Genomic DNA, 20,612 nt, shown 5'->3' on the forward strand with positions numbered 1-20,612 from the left:
GACAGAGGAAGACAGGCGGGGTGGAGCAAAACTAGGTACAGCAAATGCACGTGAAGTGGCTTGAAGGAACGTATCAGACCAAAGGAGTGGAGTGCAAAGTCCTGGGAATGATCCCCTTCTGCTTTGTGACTCTTACCCAACAGACCAGAGGTGAGGATGATGGGCTGAGGGAGCGACATTGTAGAAGCTCAAGGTATCTGCATTTTTATATTCTTTTTTTTTTTTCCTTGGAGCTGTACTGACTCATCTAACTTCTTTTCTCCATGAAGCCAACAGCAATTTTACGATGTTCCTAGGAGATTCCAAAGTTTCCAAAAACACTCTTGAAAACTCAGCTATGAAGGTGACTTGTGACTTTGAGGTGAAACTGCTGCAGGGCAAATGGCTATTGGGAGAAGCAGGTGATTTGGCATCAGCAGGTGATGGCTTTTTCTACACAAAGTAAATGACCCTCATAGTAACTCATCATCAGCCCATAAAAGTGTGAACTCTGCTGTGACCAGACCACATCAGTGCCGTATTTAATGACACCAGTGTTCAGCGTGAATAAGGCCAAATCAGGTTGTAAAACTGCTTCAACCTGTGTTAAAGAGTCCCACATAGTGCAAAATTTGAAATGTTGCTTTTAGCATGGCTTGCCATGCAGGGCCATCAGCCTGGAGCACAGCTTTCCACTGGCATTGGCGAACAAGAGTCTTTGCCCTAGGAACAGCCAGGGACCAGGTGCAAACCCACGTCAGCAAACAATGCCACAGCTTCCACCAGCAACAGGCAGAGGTAAATTGTTAGGGATGTGGGGACTCCCATAGCAAAGCTAAAGGGCCAGATTTTAAAGGGCCTTAGTTCACTTGCTCCCAGGGCAATCGGGAAGACTGGAGCACATAAATGCCGTGGAACAAAAATCTGGCCCTCAGGGTGCTATTTGCCATAGCAACCAGATGAGGTATGGCCTGGCTTTACTAGGCTCATCTGGATCATCGTCAGCCCACCTCCCCTTGTGTGAAATAAAGTATATCAGGACCATTTTAAAATGAGCCTTTGACGTACTCACTGCTGGCTGTGCCACTTGTGGTGAGCAGCTGCTCGCCATCAGTGTACTCCATAACAGTGACCACCTCGCTGCCCAGGCTTCCTCCAGCATCTGCCTCCAGAAGGAGTTTGAGGAGGAAGAAAGCAGAGGTGACAATATCTAGTGCCCTAAAGAGCCTGGAAACCGAGGACTCAGAAGAGGAGTGGGAGGGAAGGAAGGCTCTTAAGGGCCAGACTTGCCTATGTTTTACTGTCCTTTAATGAGTGCAGGCTTGCTTGGATCCTCACATCCACACAAGGTGGTGGGGGCGGGGGGGTGTAGTTGCCAAGCTGTGTCTGCAGCTATCACAGAGCTATGGAGTAACGGGTCCAAAAAGGGATTAGACAAATTCAGAGAGGGTAAGTCCGTGGTGGCTGTTAAACTTGGTGGTCTGGACACAACCCCAGGCCTAGAGAGCCTTTAAGTTGCTGGTTGCTGGAAGCCAGGAGAGGATGCCAAGCAGAGCCTCAGTCTCTGCGTTTCCCATTCTTAAGGATCTTCCCTAAGGATTTTCTACTAGCCCCTGCTAGAATGCTGAGCTAGACGGACATTTGATCTAACCATGTTCCTCTGCCTTCATGTTGTTATTCCTATATGTAATTTGGGCACAAAAGTGGGAAATGAGCTTAGCTGTCCTCCTTGATCCCAGCACTATCCCTAGCATGCCCAGCGCCTGTAGGATCAGCACTCCTCGCATGTGCTGGCTGAAGACTGGCGGCTACATGCATTGAGGAGGAATTCATAAATCTGTTACTGTTTTCACACTCCTGAAGTTCAAAATGTTGTCTTTGCCAGAAACAATAGCCTTTTCATCTCGCTAGATGGGAAGTGGGTTCCTGCTACTTTCTGCCACAGATGCTCCTGCTCTGTCAGTATTTCACTCTTTCTGTATGGTGAGGTCCTATCTCTGCGTGGAGTGATATATGAGCAAAGCGTTTGCATCTGGACCAAGGTTCATGGGCCGCTTCATGGTACATTGCTGACATTTGTTTGCTTTGTTTACTGCAGGGTAGGAGCAAACACCCCATCCATGGGCATTTCAAAGACAAGCTGCTCAGCACACGTTGCAGTGCTCTCAGGGGCAGAGGTGCATTAGTCACAGATTTTGTCTGGCTCCCGCTGGCAGTAGGTAGGGTGGTACATGGCCCAAGGAGACACACTTTTCTGTGCAAACACAGGCTGCCACATGTGAACGTGGGGGGCAGACCATATTCCATGTCCTGGGGCAATTTTGTTTGGAAACAGGGCTCAAAACCAGCTATTCGAGTCGTGTTTCTAAATCTAAATGAACTCTCGAACTCCCCTCTCCTACACCCCAGAGAAAGTTTCTATTTGTGCTTCTGACCCATTGCAGTGCTTTTCTCCTGGTCCCTCGTCCTTCTGCATGTCTGTCTCCTGGTCTGCCCAGACCGGTTCAAGACGTGTTCCCCTATTCCTGCCTCTAGGTGCTTGTTGGCTCTCCTCTCCCCCTTCCTCTGTCACTCTCCAAAAATATTACAGTAACTCTTTTAACTTTCTTATGTCATTTGATATCCTATTCACATAGGTTTTGTGTTGTGTCCTCCAACGGTCGCTATCCGTTTTGGCCCAGGACAGTGTTTCCCTGTTTTACATGTATAGTTTCCCAAGCATGGGGAGGCATAGATCTAATTCTATGTCTTCTGCTTAAATTTCCCTCTCCACCTACTTTCAAAAGACATCATGCTATCTCTTCTTCATATCATCCAATGTGCTCACTGACAGCCAACAGGGAAGGGGAGAAGAAGGTACAACTGAGCACTGTGATATAAATTGAATTTCTTGAAGGATTTTCTTTGGGCTTTAAATGAAGAATGGCTGAATTACTTGACACTTCAAAATAAATTGAGCTTGCTACCTTTTCCCAGAATTCAGAGCAGCGCTGCTTTATATTGGCCCAGCAGTCCCCCTGTTCATGTCTTTCTGCTCAGCCTGAGTGCAGTGAGGCTTTGATTTCATCCTAAGTTGCACACAGATTCTTCATCAAAAAGCATGTGGCTCTTTTCCCTTTCAGCTCCTCTTCAGATTCTCTTCTTTCATCTGTTTTGAAGTTTTGATTTGGCAGAGCTCTGCTCAAGAGAAAACATGGAAGTTAGCACAAGGAAGCCTAGGGCAACATGGGGACCAAGAATTATCAAAAGGAAATTAAAAACTGAAATGACAGTGCAGCATCATTAGTGCTGGGTTAGTTTTGATGGCCAGAACAACGGTACCCAAGGAAACAGCTCATTGTTCTAGGTGGGTTTGTGCTGCAACTGGTTCTGGGTGTAAACTGCTCCCTGCATACTATGTCCTTTTATATAGCATGGCATAAAGGCACCTAATATTGTCAGCCCCAATCCTCCAAGCAGTCAATATACCACAGATTGTTACTTCTGATAAGGATCTACCTGGACTAGAACAGATATCAAAAGCTCATTTACTTTGAGAAAGGAGACCAAAAAGCTGAATGGAGGATGGGTTCTCTAGATATTAAATAGCTGTACAAATCAATTAAAACAGAAAAATCCCTCAAAAAACTCATTCATAATGTACAGCACGTGGGTAGACAGCTGAATGACATGGAGCTCTCCTGCTTTCCTCCCTGTACATGGGTTAGCACTCTGCCCAGGCATGTCATGTTGCAGGATTGGGGCTCAGCGAAGCCTTCTGTAATGGCATAGTTCATGTAAGTATCCAAATTTCACACATGAAACAAAAGAAAACAAAATAAGAAAACAGGAAAAACAAGCCTGTAAAAAAAAAGTGCGTGAGGGTCCATATTTGTGGCTTCTGGTCTGATTTGCTCAGTTTTTACCGGGAAATCTTTTTCATGAATGCCAGCTCGGCAACCATTCGGCCTCTGCTCTTTTCTGGCTCATGCATCATCACCAGAAATAAAAAAATCCTGCAACTGGAACTTAACAATTCCACTGTGAGGCATGAATCAGAAAGGAATCCAGAGTTCTCTCCTACAGCTCCATTAGCTCTGCAGTGCTAATAAAAAATATTTGTTGCTAGCAATTTTTGGGGGCAGAAAAGAGCCTTGCAAGACTTCTCAGAAAGGAATCTGCTCTTGGCATTTAAGACTTCATTTGCACACTTATTTTGCTGTTTGTTATTTCACTTTACAGTAGTTATTGATGGTGTGAAATGTATGAAGGTGTTACATGTAAAGCACAGCAAATGGCATTTCGTGACTCTACATTTAATGAGTATTTCTGTCTGTTCTCGTGGGAGCATGTGTTGGTAAGGCACAATGCAAGTCAAAGAGACTCCATGGTGCTCAACCCCTAAAATGCGTTACAAGAGCATTTCTCCTGCCTTATATAACGACATGAAAATGACTTGATTGCACAAGCTAGGCATTGTTTTTCCTGCAGATAAAACCAGAATCATTCTGCACTGTGTGATATGAAGTGATGGCCAAAGTGACTAAGAGGTAAGATAGCCAGCTGGGAACCTCGGTTTCAGAGAGGGAGCAGAGCAGACTACCTTCAATCCACCGTGTCACTGCTATGACCACTGCAGAGCAGATTTTAGACTACTGAGGCAAAAGTGGTACTAACATCAACAGAAATTTTGCCTGAGTATGGAATGTGGAGTAGAACTCTTTATTTGTTCACTAGGGGAGGAAGTAATGCCACAGTTAGAAAGCTGTTCTTGTAAGTTATTTATTGCTGAGTTTGGGGTTGGTTAGGATTTGTGCCAGGTACTAAATCACTGCAGGTCACGGAAATTTTATTTTTAAGCATTGCTCTTTTGGATGCCCCAAAAATTGCTTTAGCTGTGAATTATTCTGAAAGACCATGACCAATAAAAATGTGCGAACCATAAATCAGAGCCAAGACGTCCCTGCTGGAGAAACTGAGTATAAAATAGGAAATCTGAATCAGGACTACTAGGAAATAGGTTCCTTTTTCTTCTGCAGGTATGGGTCAGTGCAAATTCTAAGCCCAAGTTTTCAAAGGGGTTGCTTCAATTATTCCACAAAATCTATAGCTACCTTCAAAAAAAACCTCACGTTTATGTGCCCAAGCAACTTCTCTGCATCCTCTACACATTCCATTTTCTTCTCCCCTCTATTCTGCGCTCTCACTTTATTGCATATCCTCAGAAAGCCTGATTCCAGCTTATTTGTCCCACATTTAGCACTGCTGTAATGCACTGATCTTGCAGAGCTCCTTCCGAGCAGCACTAGAGAGGACAAGACTGAGATGCTCAAGGACTCTCTAGATCCTCTGCAGCTCAACTTTCTCCAGGTAAAAGCCTGAATAGAAAGAGAAGGAGAGCCTGCCAGCAAAAAAGTCCAAACATGGAAGGCAGTGGATGTTATACCCTTTCCAAGTTATTACTTCACTCAGTACACCCTGTTGCTCTGAGAGGCCTTGAGCCCATGGAAACCTGTCCAGGCAGGGAGGCACGCTACTGCTGAGAGTTCTGGATCTGTCTGCCAACAATTGACTCTTGTGTGACTGAAGTATTTGCTAGGATTTTTACAAGGTGAGGGTTAGTAGAATCTTGCTCCTCCATTTAAGCACCTGGATTTTAGGTGGTGGGTGGAAATATTAAGTAATGTGGAAATAATTCTATTCATTCGATGTGTGTCTGTGGGTGGCACTGTTCACACACCTACAGCTTCCCTTGATGTCTCTCTTAGACAGGCTAGATTGTCAGGACAAGAGGGCATAGTCTCAAACTGTGCCACGGGAAGTTCAGGTTAGACTTTAGGAGGCATTTCTTCACAGAAAGGGTCGTTAGGCATTGGCATGGGCTGCCCAGGAAGGTGGTGGAGTCACCATCCCTGGAGGTGTTTAAGAAAAGACTGGACATGGCACTTAGTGCCATGGTCTAGTTGGCATGGTGGTGTTAGGGCAAAGGTTGGACTCGATGATCCCAGAGGACTCTTCCAACCTCATCGATTCTGTGATTCTGTCCCCCTGAAGCACCTACCTTTTTCCACTGACTCACATGTTGAACTGACTGATTCTAGAGACACCACCCCAAACAAAATCTCCAAAGCAACCTGTTGTATGTAATACCAAAACGTCCCTTGTTATATGACTGCTCTATCCAGAAGTGACGGGGAAGAAAATACTCATGTTGGTTTCTTCCATTTGGCACTTCTTTTTCCCTACCTAAAAGCTGCTGAGCTGAGGTGGATGCTCGTGGGAAGACTGTGACTCTTCATCTGGGAAGCTGTGTTGACAGTATCTCCAAACAAGCGGTACTTTGGCATTTTCTCTTCAACAGCCCCAGCCAGCACTGCTCCGGAGTGGATCCCAACTCTGATCAGTCAGTATGAATCAAAAAGGAAATATGACACATCATATCAGCTTCTCATTGTCACTACCTAGAATATTTAGTGGATCTTCTTGAGCAAACATGCCATGCACAACCTTGAACAGGCTGTTCCCAATCTCCCCTTCTAGGGACTAAATAACAGCTTACTCCTCCACAGGAACCGGTGCACTCAGTTGCAGAAGCAAGGATATAGCCTTGGGCTGGTGACAGGGAATGAATTGTTTGTAAGGAGAAGAGGATGGTGATGTGTAGCAGCTTAGCTACTTTCCTGTCTCGTGACTGTCACTCTGGTGACAGTAATTGGCAGGAGAGAAGAAGGGAATACAGCCCCATTGTACCCATGGCAAACATCACTTTGGACACCTCTCCACTGGACTATTCTCTTTTTCATTACCCAACATGCTAAAGTCAGTGTTCTAGGTATACACATTTAATGTTATGCTTTAGTAGCAGGCCAATAAAGAGTTGTAAAATTCCATATTTTCAATGAACAATTTAACACATGCCCTTGTGTAAGTAGCTCTTAGAAGCAAGGAGCAAGTGCAAAATGAATCATTACATTAATTATTCTGTGTCTGTGCATGAGTTACTAATTGATTTTCTCATTATCCCTAAACACAAACATCAATAAAGAAAGAGTTTGTTTCTGAGTATTCCATTCTCTAAATTGTCAATGACTACTTGGCTACAGTTAAATGCATGTTTCAGTGCATTACTGGATTCTGGACTGCAAAGTTTTTCCTGCTGCAAAATTAAAGCCCCACAACCTGAATTCAGCATAGCATTTAACATGAATATTAACCTGAAGTGTAATTATATTGACGTTCACTGGAACTTGAGGTCTTCCTTAAATATTTACTGATATATAACATCTATTTCAAAGCAAGAATTCGGTCATCTCTATGTGAATGGGCTCCTCAACCATGGGGTTCATGATCTCTTTGGAGGCAACTCCCATACCAAATGCAAGATTGGCTACGCTTAGTGCATGGCTAGTGATGGGGACTGTGACGCCTCCAACCACCAAGTATTCATCTCTTCTTGTTTCATCCTGACAGCACGAAATTCTACAGTTATAACAGGCCCAATCCCTATGACTCACTGAAGTCAATGGAAAAGCTCCCATAGATGTGAGATGGACTCAGATTATGGCCCAGTCTTACAAGGTGCTAAATGCTTCCATTTCCATTAACGCATGGGTGTTCAACCATTGAAAGGATAAATAGTGACCCTTGTCATGGATAAGCCATTTTTAGATATATATAAAATTTCAAATGTTTCCCAGTGACCAATTTTTAGTTTGGGTTTTTTTTTTACACAGACAAGTGAAAGGGAAATTGAAAAGATCTCTAAATTCTTATCTTAAAGCATTGAAAAGAAGGAGTGTCACTTTACAAGAACTGACATTTGAAGTTCTGAACGAACTCTGTCCACCCCAAATTTTCAGCCAGTTTCACTTCCTATGATCACCACAGGTTCTGTTTGGTGAGACAGCTCATCATAAAACCAACCAAACAACCAACCAACGAACGAAACACAAACCACCAAAAAAGAAAAAAAGAAAGAACACAGTAATAGAAACACTTGCTTTATAAACTCTATGGACATTGCCTAATCAATCAAACTTGGAATATATTGAATTCAGCATGTTCACTGTTCGGATGGGCTCACAGGCAGAGCAGATATTTGTGAATGTCACAATATCACTGAAGAGTACTGTGCGAGAATCAAATTCTCCTGAGGAAGAAGTCAGCTCTTAGATGTACATTTCTTCGCAAAGGCTTCTATTCTTATTTGACTAAGTCAGTAATAGACTTTAACAACAGATTTCTGTAACTTGCCAAAATTCTATTAATTGGTTTAATAGCTGAAGAAAAGCTCCCTGTAAGCATAGGAAAGATTCCCATCTTTCGCTGTTTCGTAGCTGAATTACACTGACTTGTGGTGTGGACATCTCACCTCAAAGTTTCTTTTGACATCTCAGCCTGAGTATGTGAATATCCTCAGCCATGTTGGACACAATTTGAGTCATTTCTATTCTGCACCTGTTTACACACAGGATTTTTCTGAAGAAGTGCAAGTGCCCAGAGCCACAGAGGGGATCTCATGCTAAACAGCAGGATGGGACCAAAGAAAACCAACATGCTGTGTTATGGAGGTGTCCTGTGGAGTCATGGACTGACAAGATGGGGACCTGCTAACAAGATACTTCAGCTCCTTTCCCACTCAGTGATTTTTCCTGCCTACAGAAAGCAGTGAGCTGGGGTGGAGTGGGGAAACAAGGGAGATAGATAGTGCATTGTGGAGTTAGGAAGGTTGAGGATATAGATCTGCACTCAGGAATTATTTAGGAGCACTCTTGTGCCTCCCAGTTTAGCCATAATCTCTGAACCCCTATTTTCAGTGAAGAATTAAGGGTATAAATTTGCAGAAGTAACTCCAAATTCATGATCACCATTTTGTGCAGTCATGCTTTGAAGCTCGGAATTGTAATGCAAATAAACACATGCAAAGTGGGCAGCAAATTAGGTGTGCTAAGTGAGGAGCAGTCAGATACCTCTGGCTTGAGTGGCTAAAAAGCACTTGCCAAGTGTTGGATGGGACTTTGCTGAGTTGGTGTATTCCAGATTGAAGATGAAGCAATACACGTGCCACAAATGCCCTCCTTTCCTGCTGTGAACTACTTTTACTTCATCATAACAGGGTTCTCTTTTAAAAAGCTTCGTATCAGTGGTACTCGGGCATGAATTTACGATGCAATTCTCATAGCTGGAGTTCCCAGGCAAGGCCTGTTCTTCATGTGCAGCCATCTGTTCCCCATCATCATAGCTGTAAGGGTCCCTGATGATGCTTGTATGCTCTGGGTGTTGTAATTCATCACGTAGAGAAAAAGGATACCTTGGGACAGCTCTGGTAAAGACACTGTTACAAAGGGAGCTGCAAAGTTTAAGACCAGACATACTAGGAGAACCACAAGCAGAGGAAAAGAAAGGATCCTGCAGTACCTGCATCCACCTTTTTCCTTTCCTTAAGCTGATGTGTTTCAGCAGCATGGCATATAGCAAGTTCTCCATCTTTTCTGCCTCCAAATTCTTGGAAAAGATCCCGAGCTCTTCCTTTTTCCTCTCCAGCTGGTTTGAAAGCTCTGTCTCTGCCAGGTGCCACTGGTTCATCAGGATAAGGTTCCTTGTCACATCATGAGGTGCAACATCAGGAAGCTGCATCTTCAACTCCTAAAGTTATGCCAGGCTGCAGAGCTTGGGGGAGCACAAGCACACCATGCATTGCATGGACTCCATCCAGATCACACATCCTTTAAATAAAAGCATGGGGCAATGACGCTACCAATGCACCCGTTTTACACCTTCTCAACCCATGGATTAGTCTGGAATAGAAACAACGCAATCTAGCAACACTTCATATTTTTTAGACACCTCTAATAGTACTTGTCCCAACATACCAAGACACTTGGGAAGGAAAGCTGCAGTAATAGGCTAGTATAAACAATGGAGTAAAGCCTCCTGCACAGGCTGAGGTACAACCATGGCTTCTTTCATCACAATCCCCAACAGACAGCTATACCTCGTTCATTGGCAAAACTGTGCTCTCTCCTTGTTTCCATGCCCTAGATGTAGACAATCAGCTCCCTGATGAATTTGGCTGTTGCATCTCACCACAGGATAGGAGAAGACCATAACTAGCCATCTAGGAACAGCTCTGTACACCCGAAAGGTTTGCTAGGAAACAAATCCCACCCTTGCTGCAAACTGTCATCTCCAGTCCCTGCCCTATGACACAACAAATGCAGGACTTGTTTCATGGAGCAGAATCAAAGACATTTGGAAGGTTTTCCAGACATTTTAACAAACTGTCACCTTCATGGAGAGATGGACAAGGTGTTTCAAAAGAAACTGTTAGGAACAAGGACGGAGCTAACATCATTGTAATGATGCATTAATGAAAAGATTTTGTAATGCGTTCATTGGCAACCCATCTTTGTTTCCACTGAAGTCAGCACTAAAGGTCTCACTGGGAGCAGCTATGACAATGCAAAGAGAATCTGCTCATATCAGAACACGACATTTAGGATCTTGGGTGCTTGGGAATGGAGGGCGCTAACAGGAAAAAGATCTCTAGAAGAGCTGATATTCTGTATCACACTTCTTTTCTAGAAAAACATATATTTACAAAATCTGAAGTTGCACAATTTTTGTTTGTCAGTTTTGGGGTTGGTTGGTTGGTTGGTTGTTTTTATCTTCTCATCTCCCTGCTTTCATTCCACAAAGAGAGAAGTAAAAAGATACTTCTGAGCTTCAGCATGGACCTGTTTCTCCATGATTTAGGTGAATTTTCTCCTTTTGCTTTGAGAACAAAAGCTGATGATACATTTCTTCCTGCTAAAAATGGAGAAGGTAACAGGTAGATGGATGATGGCAAAATATTTATCTAAACAAGTTCTCTGTAAAAGAACATAACAAGACAAAATAGAGACACTAAGACCAAGGAGAGGATTTTGAGAGGCATAAGTAGTCTTGAAATAAAAAAAGTCTTGCTGAAGGTGTTGGATGCCCTTCTGCTCTTTGTACCTTCAGAAACCCTCTTCATCTATAATAAACTGGTCCCAGAGTATCAGTCAATTAATTAAAAAAAAAATTATTTTCCACAAACCAAAATATTTTTACAAAACTGACTTGTAGAAACTTGTCAAACTTTTCCATGGGGTGATTTTTATGGCAAAAAGGAAAATAGTTTTGTTTTCGGATTTTCAAGGAAATCTGAACTATTTCCATGAACCATCATTTTACTTTGCCTGCAGAAATGTTTTTGTTACACCTTTCATCAAAAGAATGAATTGAAAATGTGGCTAGCTATTTTATCCTGGTAAGGAAAGAAACATAAGCTCATGCAGTAGTTTGAAATATTTCTATGAAGCAGGCTGAAAGTGATTTTTTTTCAGTTCTTGTGGCAACGTACGCATACATTGCCTTATTGGTGAACGCAACCTTACCAAAGGAAAAGCAACAGTTTCATACTGGTGTGCCAAGGGAGAGCTGTACAGCATCAAAAGGAAGATGAAATCTGCCTGCCTGAAACCAGGCACTGTCACATGCAAACTAGCAATGATCAAATTAATTTTAATTTCCCAAAGTAAATATAAAAGCAAAACATCAGAATACCTTACTTATCATGTTGAAACTGCTCTCCAATGCTAAATTTCTGCCCACAACATGGTTTTATAGAGGCTGTAGTAAGTCCAGAAAACAAGTTTTGTGAAAACGCTGCCAGGAAAAGGTCCTGCACAAAACAATATAAACTTATTTTTTATTGCTACACAAAACTCCTTTGTATACCGCTGGAGGCTACCTCAGTGAGTTGTGAGATGACACTTTCTTCATTACAAATATTCTCATGAACACAGAAAAGCAATAGTTGCAGTTCATGTGGCTTGGTAGAAATGGCAGTAACTTGGCTGCCTCAGCCTATTGAAATTCTGTGGCTGACCAAAGTGCAGGTTTTTTTTCTAATTGCCAGTGGAAGAGTTCAAAAAGAAACCAAAGACTGTCCCCAAAAACCGCTGAAATGTAGCACATCTGGGAATGTATATGAATACATATTGTATATGAGTTCTGCCATGTTCTGGATCCATGATCCTTAAAACTGAGGTCTTTAGCCAGTGGACATATAGATATATGTGTGTGCGTGTGTGTGTATGTATAAGCACTAGTGGTGGTAGTAGACAGCCATCAGCAGCCATCTACAATCTGAGTTATCATTCTGACAAAGAATGAACTGTTTCTTCCTCTTCATCGTCCTTCCAAACATCAGTGTCCCATCTGACACAATCTACCAAAGATGTGGTGCATTTTTTTCACTTCAGACACTTCTCTGGAAAGCTAACCGAAAACAGTTCCTCTTTCCTCTTCTGGTTGTATAAGCAGCCGCAGCAATTATATAACTGCTGAAAAACCAACCTCCTTTCAGGACAAAATGTACACAAAATAGTTGAAAGAAACAAAAGGAGATCCAGGGTACGTATTTTTCCTGAGCAGATAACCCAACACACTGTATAAATGAAGGTTAAGCAAAAGCTCTGCTACAATCAGAAGAAAATAAAGTCACTGCATATCATGGCCTGGCTGCATTTAGACAAGAAAACCTCTCCCACCAAATCCAAACTCTGCAATCCTTGCATAAATCAATGACATCATCTTTGGTGACTCACTGCCTACAATATTTATATTCAGCAGGCTGTCTCCCTCGTGGGAAAGTGTCTGTACTGCTGAGCCCCATAACTCATTCTGATCCTTGTACAGGAGGCAAAGAGGATGTTCTCTCACCTTGCCTTAATTTCACACACTTTGCACAATATCCCAGTAGGATTTCTTTTCTCAATTTCACTACAATGTTGAAGAGTTGTCTCCTGAGAAGCTTAATCTTGTGCTGTCCAGGGAACAGGATAGAGAAGAACACATGAGTGTGCTCATGTTCCTCTGTATGACATGAATCATCTTGGTAGATCATTTTAACATGATACACTCAGATAACACAAAGGCTGAAAGATAAGCACTTACTAAACATGAGATGGCAGTGGTGCATGCAATATTCATTTTCCTTCAGTCTGTGAAAGAGTGATGATGCATTCTTTCATTACATGCTCAAAAAAAACAAATACTCTCACACATTTTTGTTATGTTTTCCCATTATCTGAGCTGGTCACCCCAGGCTTCCTTTATAGTCAATAAGAAGAAACAGGCATTTCTGCACTGCAATTCATCTCATCTGAAAACAGACATCTAAAATATGACAGCTGAATCACACTTGAGAAGTACCCTTCAGTCATTTACACCTGTATAAAATACAGTCACTTCCCTTGATTTAGCTCACAGGCAGTTGCTCTGAGTGAATGGCAAGATAAAGGACAATCCAACTTACCCATCTCCATCCCTCTTTAAACTTCAAGGCTGTAATGTGTGTTATCTCTAAAATATTTCTAGTAGATTAAAAAAACCTCCAAACTGGCAGAGAAAATTGTAAGCAATTTTCGTCATTTCTGTAAATCATTGAATGCACCTCATTATCTTTATGAAAGGCTCCATTTTCTGAATTTGTGTCCATTCTTGTTTTCCTCTTTGGGCTGTTAAACTTCTGCAGCACAAGGAATACTACATCCTTCTCTCCCCCTTTGCACTCCTCTTCTTGATTAAAAATTTCTGTTGTCACTTCACTGTTGAAGAACTCTAGCAACAGACTCTAGGTTACCTGATTTTAAAGCAGTCATAGCTTCATATTGTAGCCTAATAGTTTAAGTAAATTATTCTATAGCAAATCCTGCCATTTTTTAAAGTTTATTGATGAAACATCTTTTCTCTTCTCCCTCTGGCTTAACCTGCATTTTTGCTGCTACCTAGCTCATCAACAGGACTATTGGGTATAAAATATGCCATATAAGGAGCAGTTATAACCAGATTTAATAACTATTTATATTCCTGCAACTTCCTAAATCTTGAAGAACTTTAGTCAAGGCATAATGATTCCAGATTTAAACCAGAAGACCCAAATTCAACTGCTGGCTCAGAACTTCATCCAGAGTAAAAATGGTTCAGACTGTGAAGCTTCTGTGTGCATGTGCTGGTGGGGGGGTGGAAAGTGCAAGAAAACATGTGTCTTTCTGAAATGGAAACACCAGGCAATTTTATAATTATATTGCTAAAAGCTGGAAAGCAAGTTGTGTCTCCCACACCCAACATAAAATCATAAACCCCAAAATACGATGTTCATTTGACCCTTTAAACGCTATCTCAACTACTTTCTGTCTATAGTATTTATAGAGCAACTGTCACTGCATACAGGCACCAGCTGCATAACCACAGCTATTTGGATATGATCAAGTTAAAGCCATAGGACTAAGAGTAGCAACCATTAATTTCTACTATGATTCCCACTACCCACAACAATGTGATGCTCACAGTAATACATACACATGTACAGAAAATAAATCCTGATCTTCAAATGACCAACCAGGGTGTCTCCTTGCAAGTGGATAGGTCTTAAACACCAACCAAGATCTCAGATCTCAGGCCCTTTTAAGCACAGATAACGCAAATCATGCGTTGAATCCAATGCAGAACATTTCTAGACACACAGAGATATGGCTCACAAGTAGATTAAGCTTTGTTCATACAGTCTCTTCTAGCTTCAGTTGCCCTGGTAAAGGGAATACCATTCCCAGCCTGCCCAAGAAGAGTGTCACCACCCTACCTACTGGTCAGCTCTGCCAGCTGGGCTGCTTGTGTAACTGGTCCCCATCTCTTTCATCCAAAGCCTGGCATGTAGAAACACACTCCCATTTCAGAAGAAAAAAATAAGGAGGAGTAGGAGGGGCTTGGAATAGAAGAACTGAAGTATTTTATATTATGGCTCCCTGCATGTGACTACACTTCCTCGGAAGGTGTCCTCTATTCACAGGTTTCCTTGAAGGAAGACTCTCAGGGCATGCCTGGCCAGGTGCAGTACACGTGAGGTAGCACTCCTGCCTTACCTGCCATGACATGACAAAGGCCTCTCCTGGCAAAATAGCAGGGAAGAAGCATTGCCCTGTCTGCGCTCCTTTCCACAGGAAAAGATGGTGCATTCATTTCAGAGCAGAACTTTGTAGCTTTCCAAAGACCTACAGACACTAAAAATATCTTGGACACATCAGCATACTACCTGATTGACCTAAAAGATATGTCTTGAGCAAAGATCAGGAAAATAAACCAACCTACTGGAATGAGGCATACTCTTTTGTTTGTTTCATGAAGGTTTGTTTTTTTAATATATTTTGAGATATTACTGATGAAAATCCAGGCTAGTTTGGGGCAAGCCCCAAAGAAGTGCTGCTTGTCTCTCATGAGCTTTGGTTGTCCACAGGGAGAAACAGAGAGGGCTGTTGGTCTTGTGCAAGTGTGAATTCAGAGAACAAGGCACTGCCTTTTCATGCAGGGATGCTATGCTCTTCATTAGCCTGAGTAATCGTGTCCATTTCTCCATCAGTGTGTAGGGACAACCTCTAGGACAGGCTTGAAGGCACCTGAACTGAGCTCCTCACGAATGAGTGAACAGAGTCTATGGAGTTACTCAGTTCCTGGAGGCAGATACATACATCTGGTCAGTTGAATAACTGCAGACTCCACTCGGTCCATTGACTAGATCTCCATTGTCTTTCAGGGGAGCTTGGACATCTAACTTATGTGTGGACACCGACATGTAGACATCTGAACTTAAGTGTCTAAGTGTCTACAGTCCAGATCTGAAAGGGGGCTACATGTCACTCCTTAGTTTTGCACAGGCGTGCTGATGCCCAGTGAAGCCTACCTCTAAGAAGGACAAAGACTGACTAGATCTATCTGTCTTTCATGGGAGCTTGGACATCTAACATGTGTGGACACCGACATGTAGACATCTGAACTTAAGTGTCTAAGTGTCTACAGTCCAGATCTGAAAGGGGGCTACATGTCACTGCTTAGTTTTGCACAGGCGTGCTGATGCCCAGTGAAGCCTACCTCTAAGAAGGACAAAGACTGACTAGATCTATCCAGCTGGAAGTGTCACTTTGGCATCAGAGGGAAAGGTCTAACGCAAAGGTGGTGAGCAGAAGTAGAGTATATATACATGGCCTTTGCAAGTCCTTTCACCAAAACCAGGTGAAAGACCCTGTCATCTGCAGGGCAAATCCTCACAGGGCTTACCCTGGGATCGGAAATGATTCCCTCTTGCCCTCAGAGAGAGGCTACAGGCAGATCTGCCACAGTCTGACATCTTGGGATGACAGCGAGGTCGGCCAGGAGGCATTGGGGTAGATGTCAGTGCTCTCTAAGCCATACAGAAGTAGCAAACTGTCTTTACTTGGTGTGCCACAGGCTTCTCGAATCAGTAACATCATCATACACAGCATAGCTCGTGAAAGTGTTTTTGACTCCTTCCTGGGTTCAGAAAAATACAGAGGATAATGACTTCAGGTAACATACAGGGAAAATCGTCCAATCTAGTTGCCTCTGAAAATGATCTTGCCAGTGATAGGGTTGAACACAGGAGAACTAGAAAGCAGGGCCCAGCATTCTCTAAACTTCTTGATTTCATAAAAGCAATTTCCAAGGAACAATAAAGAAATTGAATCAACCCCTGTCAAGAGGTCTTTGGAGTGGGGGGTGAGGGAAACACACCAGGCATGCAGGGGCTCCTCTCTGCTTTCTCCAGGAGGTATGGTTCCTCAATCAGAAAGGCAAGTGGAAAAAAAAAGCTATGTTAGAAAAGAAAATTTAGTCCTTTAGCCTTATCTCTTTAGAGAGCCTTATCTCTTTATGTTTGTGTATCTTAAGCATTTTCAACTCAGTTCAGAGCTCTCTTCTCCTCCCCTGTTGATAAAGAAGATCCATAGGTGGTCTAGATAAGAAAACTAGGCAGAAGGCCATGAACAATCGCTCCTCAGAACATGTGTGTAGCCTTCATCCCTCTGCATCTTCTGCACTTGAGCAACTTCCAGAGGGCCCAGCCAAGACCCTGGTCCTGGTGTGTCAGATGTGACAAAAACCTGCATAACAAAGAGTCTGGCTCAGTGGGAGCAGGGAAAGGCTGAGAAGGAAAGGACAATGGCATGAGTTTAGAGGAGTGGTTAACAGCAAGGTCTCAAAAGTAGGTTTTGCATACCCACTTTGAAATATTTCAAAGGACCTGATCACCAAGTATTTTAAGCTGAATACCTAAAATCCCTAGAAGTTTTGAAAAACCTTGATCTATACCAGTGTGTTATGATAAACAATATTTCCATCTGCACGGGGAACATTCAAGATTGAATGTGCATCTCTTAGTGACCTTCCCCACATTAAATGTCACTCTTATCTACCTAGTGAAATTCCTGATAGAGACAAGTCCTGTCATGATTGCTTTCTAGATCTGAGATACTAATGGCATAAAGCAGCCAGTAGTAAATTCAAATATCTTCCCCAGTGCAACGACTTAGGTTGATTTCATTTGTAATCCTTTTCTGATGGCCCTGTAAGCATCATTAAAGCAACACAAAAACTGCAGAGGAAGGGAGAGAGGTATATTCAGGCTACCCACAATGTGCTTAGGTATATGACTCCTTTCCACTCAGGATCAAGAGCACTGAATTTGAGCAGCTCTGGGTAGCAGGCAGGCTGAACGGCACTTTGCTCTAAGATATCATACATGTTGCAAAGAAAAGATCTGCAATTCATTTCACCTACCTTTGCGTTGCCAAAAGTCATGCATGTAGTCAGAGCTAATTGCCTCGAGTCCTTTTATAGACTGTGAGAGAAAGGTATTTTCAGAAGGTGATTCATCCTACCCCCGAGATGAATAGCCTGCATGAAGGGCTGTCAGCCTCCGGTGACTGCACAGGGAGCCAAGGCATGGCTTATACTAGATGCTTAAGTCTTTAGCAGGTAAAAGTCATCCCAAACAGGTTAGATATGAGCCCATGTACCCTGTCCAGAAGAGTTCACATGTATGCATCTAATAGAAAATGCTTATATCAGTCAGTCCTCTTTCTCTGCACCCTCTTGTATTTTGGCTACAGCTGTCATTAATTTTTTCCTCCCATTTTCCTGACATTAATGCAATAAGGCACTACTGGAGAAATACACTTATAGTGGGGGGAAAAGGAGGAATAAAACACCCCGTGTGCAAGCCCATTTCAGAGGTTGAAAGCAGAAAATCAGAGCGCAGGCAGAACAGCCTGAGTGGTTCTGGCGAGCTTGCAGGCACAACACAAGTAAACATCTGAAAGACAAAACTACTATCAGCTCGGCATAGAAAGCAAGCTGCCAGATCCAGAAAAAAATGAGTGTGAGGCCCAACCTAAGCATGTGTGTGCATGCTGAAGAGAGCCAGAAAATCTCTACAAATGTCACCATCCACTCTGGTTTGATATACGGGCCCCAGAGGCCAAGAACTTGACTCTCGGATCTTTTTTGTGCAAACTGTGACATCTCAGACTCACATCAAGAGCTTTCTATATGTTTTGGCTCAGTATCTGCTCCCAGTTATGCTGGTGGAAGGAACTTCAGGTTCACACCAACCTAACAGAGTTTATTTTGCCATCTGTCTGTGTTTAGTCTTCATATTAATAATTAAGGCAAGCAATGCAGATTGGGATGGAAATTTTTTCCTGAGGAACAGAGCTGTGTGCCGTGCAAACAACCTAGCAGCCACTGAAACTGTTGTTTCAAAAATTACTAATAAGAAAGCTCACTACTGATTTTTCCATAAGTATCAGAATTTCTAGGATGTCCATTGCCATGGGCCTGTTATTTAACATTTGTGCTGAACAAGAGCATGCCCCAAAAGTAATGGGCTCGGTTAATAACATGCTGTGACATTTGTGAGCGTTTTTTGAGCTATAAATGTACTTTCTGCTGTCTGTTAACGAAATCATCCCTCCTGTCAATGAAACAGCACCGCAGAGATGAGTTGCATGAGTTTCCTCTGATGGAGTTTCTCCCAGCCCATACCACAGGGCAGGGTTATTTGCACAGAGGCCTCTTCACTGGCTTGGGAAACCCTTCCATCAAGGCCGCCTCCCTCAAAAGGATCATCGACATTTAGTGTGGCCTTGGCTTACAGCCTTCCACCACCCAAGAGAGGGGTGGTGTGTCACCGCCAAGCCAAGTGGGTCTCTGTCAGCCATTCACCACTTTCTAACACAGGTTGTCCAAATGAACCACTCTGGTTTACGATACGCAACACATGAAATCCCAGAGAGGAAAAGTGAACCTGCCAATAGGTAAAGGCATTATTAATCAGATGGACAAATGCATCTGTCACGGCCGGTGTGGGATGTCTTTGCCTCTTCTGAGTTGTTTCCTGATTTACACTGAGCACAAGCCACTCGACTTCTATGGGGATATGACTCAGCACTGAATTTTGGCACAGGCTGCTCAGAATTAATTATAATTGTGAAGTGCAGAGCTGTGGGGGCCTCAATTCTATTGATAATCCTCCTCACCACATAATCAGATTTTAACGCCCTTTGGCTCCATTACAAAAGTCCCCATCCAGGACTAGTATTTCTCTTCTGGAGGATAAAATACTTACTTGTGTTTTTTCCCAGGTCTCTTTACCAACATTCTCTATAATAAGAGACTTCAGACAGGAATTGATAAATCCATACTAAAGGGAGGGAAAACATCAACAGAATATATATAACAGATTATACCTCACAGAATAAAAGGAGAAAAACAGAGCTCTTGAAATGCTAGTTAAAATGTAAGGGCAAGCCTCTAAAGAAAACAACAATTCCCTCATTTTTGTGTACATTTGGTTTTTTAATAGCTCGGCTGATTTTGACCCCCAGTCCTAAATTCTTCATATTAGTAATTCAAGTTTCCATAAAGAAAATATAGCAAATTTTGAAGCAAGAGTGTAATTAAAGACAGTTACAAGAAAATCATCCCTGGGTAATTTGAATCCTTTTAGAACCAATATGGCTAAACTATTGACAGAATAAAGAGGGAAAATTAATGGATCTCACATCGGACTTGCCTGAAAGGCAACTGTTCTGTTTGGGAAAACCACACAGCAATTGGCATTTTGATCTGACTTACAAAGCTTGCTATTGAATTTTTTTAAAGTGTTCTCTCACCGCATATTTTCATCTTAAACAGCGATACTGAGAGGAGCTTACCATGGTTTGGCTGGCTGCTTGCAGCTTCTGCAAGGCAGGTACTTCGGCTCTTTGCAGCAACCAAGTTGCTCCTGCTTGTTGCTGTTCTGGCATACCGGCTCTGAGGTTCTTTTCTTCTTCATTTCTTTTTTTATAGTACACCAGTTTACAACGTCTGGAGCCCATGGTACACAGGATTGAGAGATCCACAGAGATATAGATAGATATATAGAGATATATAGATATAAACTCCAGCGTTTGCCTTTCTACAAATTCTTTCCCAGGACAGCAGGTCATACTGCGCTGAAGAAAACAAAGAGAAAAGAATTTTTGTTGGGCTGAGTCTGAACAGAGTGCTTCAAGATGAAAACATGAAACTGCTCAGGAGATGTTGGGGGTGGGTGGTGGTGGTGGTTGTTATTTCTAATAGAGCAGCCTCAGTTTTGAAATCTACAGATTCTGGAAGTAGGTTGCTCACTTCTTTGAGGGCTGTTGTGAAGCCACCTCAGACTCCGTCCATCCATCGGTGTCTCAGGGTATGGCTACCCAGCCCAGAGCAGTCCATTGCCTGCCCACCCC

At 42.7% G+C, this 20,612-nt stretch overlaps 1 protein-coding gene across 1 annotated transcript in view; it reads right to left on the bottom strand.

Moving 5' to 3' along the window:
• Nucleotides 1-3,014: 3,014 nt before the first annotated feature.
• GUCY1A3 (guanylate cyclase 1, soluble, alpha 3) overlaps nucleotides 3,015-20,612 on the bottom strand; it is a 29,464-nt gene continuing 11,866 nt past the window's right edge. Inside the window, 8 exon segments of the mRNA XM_009695123.1 lie at nucleotides 3,015-3,156; nucleotides 6,205-6,360; nucleotides 7,276-7,421; nucleotides 7,959-8,107; nucleotides 9,376-9,408; nucleotides 9,411-9,683; nucleotides 10,675-10,757; nucleotides 10,759-10,863. Of these exon segments, the coding sequence (XP_009693425.1) occupies nucleotides 3,015-3,156; nucleotides 6,205-6,360; nucleotides 7,276-7,421; nucleotides 7,959-8,107; nucleotides 9,376-9,408; nucleotides 9,411-9,683; nucleotides 10,675-10,757; nucleotides 10,759-10,863 (1,087 nt within the window).

Source organism: Cariama cristata, unplaced genomic scaffold (genome assembly GCF_000690535.1).
Source record: "Cariama cristata isolate BGI_N322 unplaced genomic scaffold, ASM69053v1 scaffold12592, whole genome shotgun sequence".
Lineage (NCBI taxonomy): Eukaryota > Metazoa > Chordata > Aves > Cariamiformes > Cariamidae > Cariama > Cariama cristata.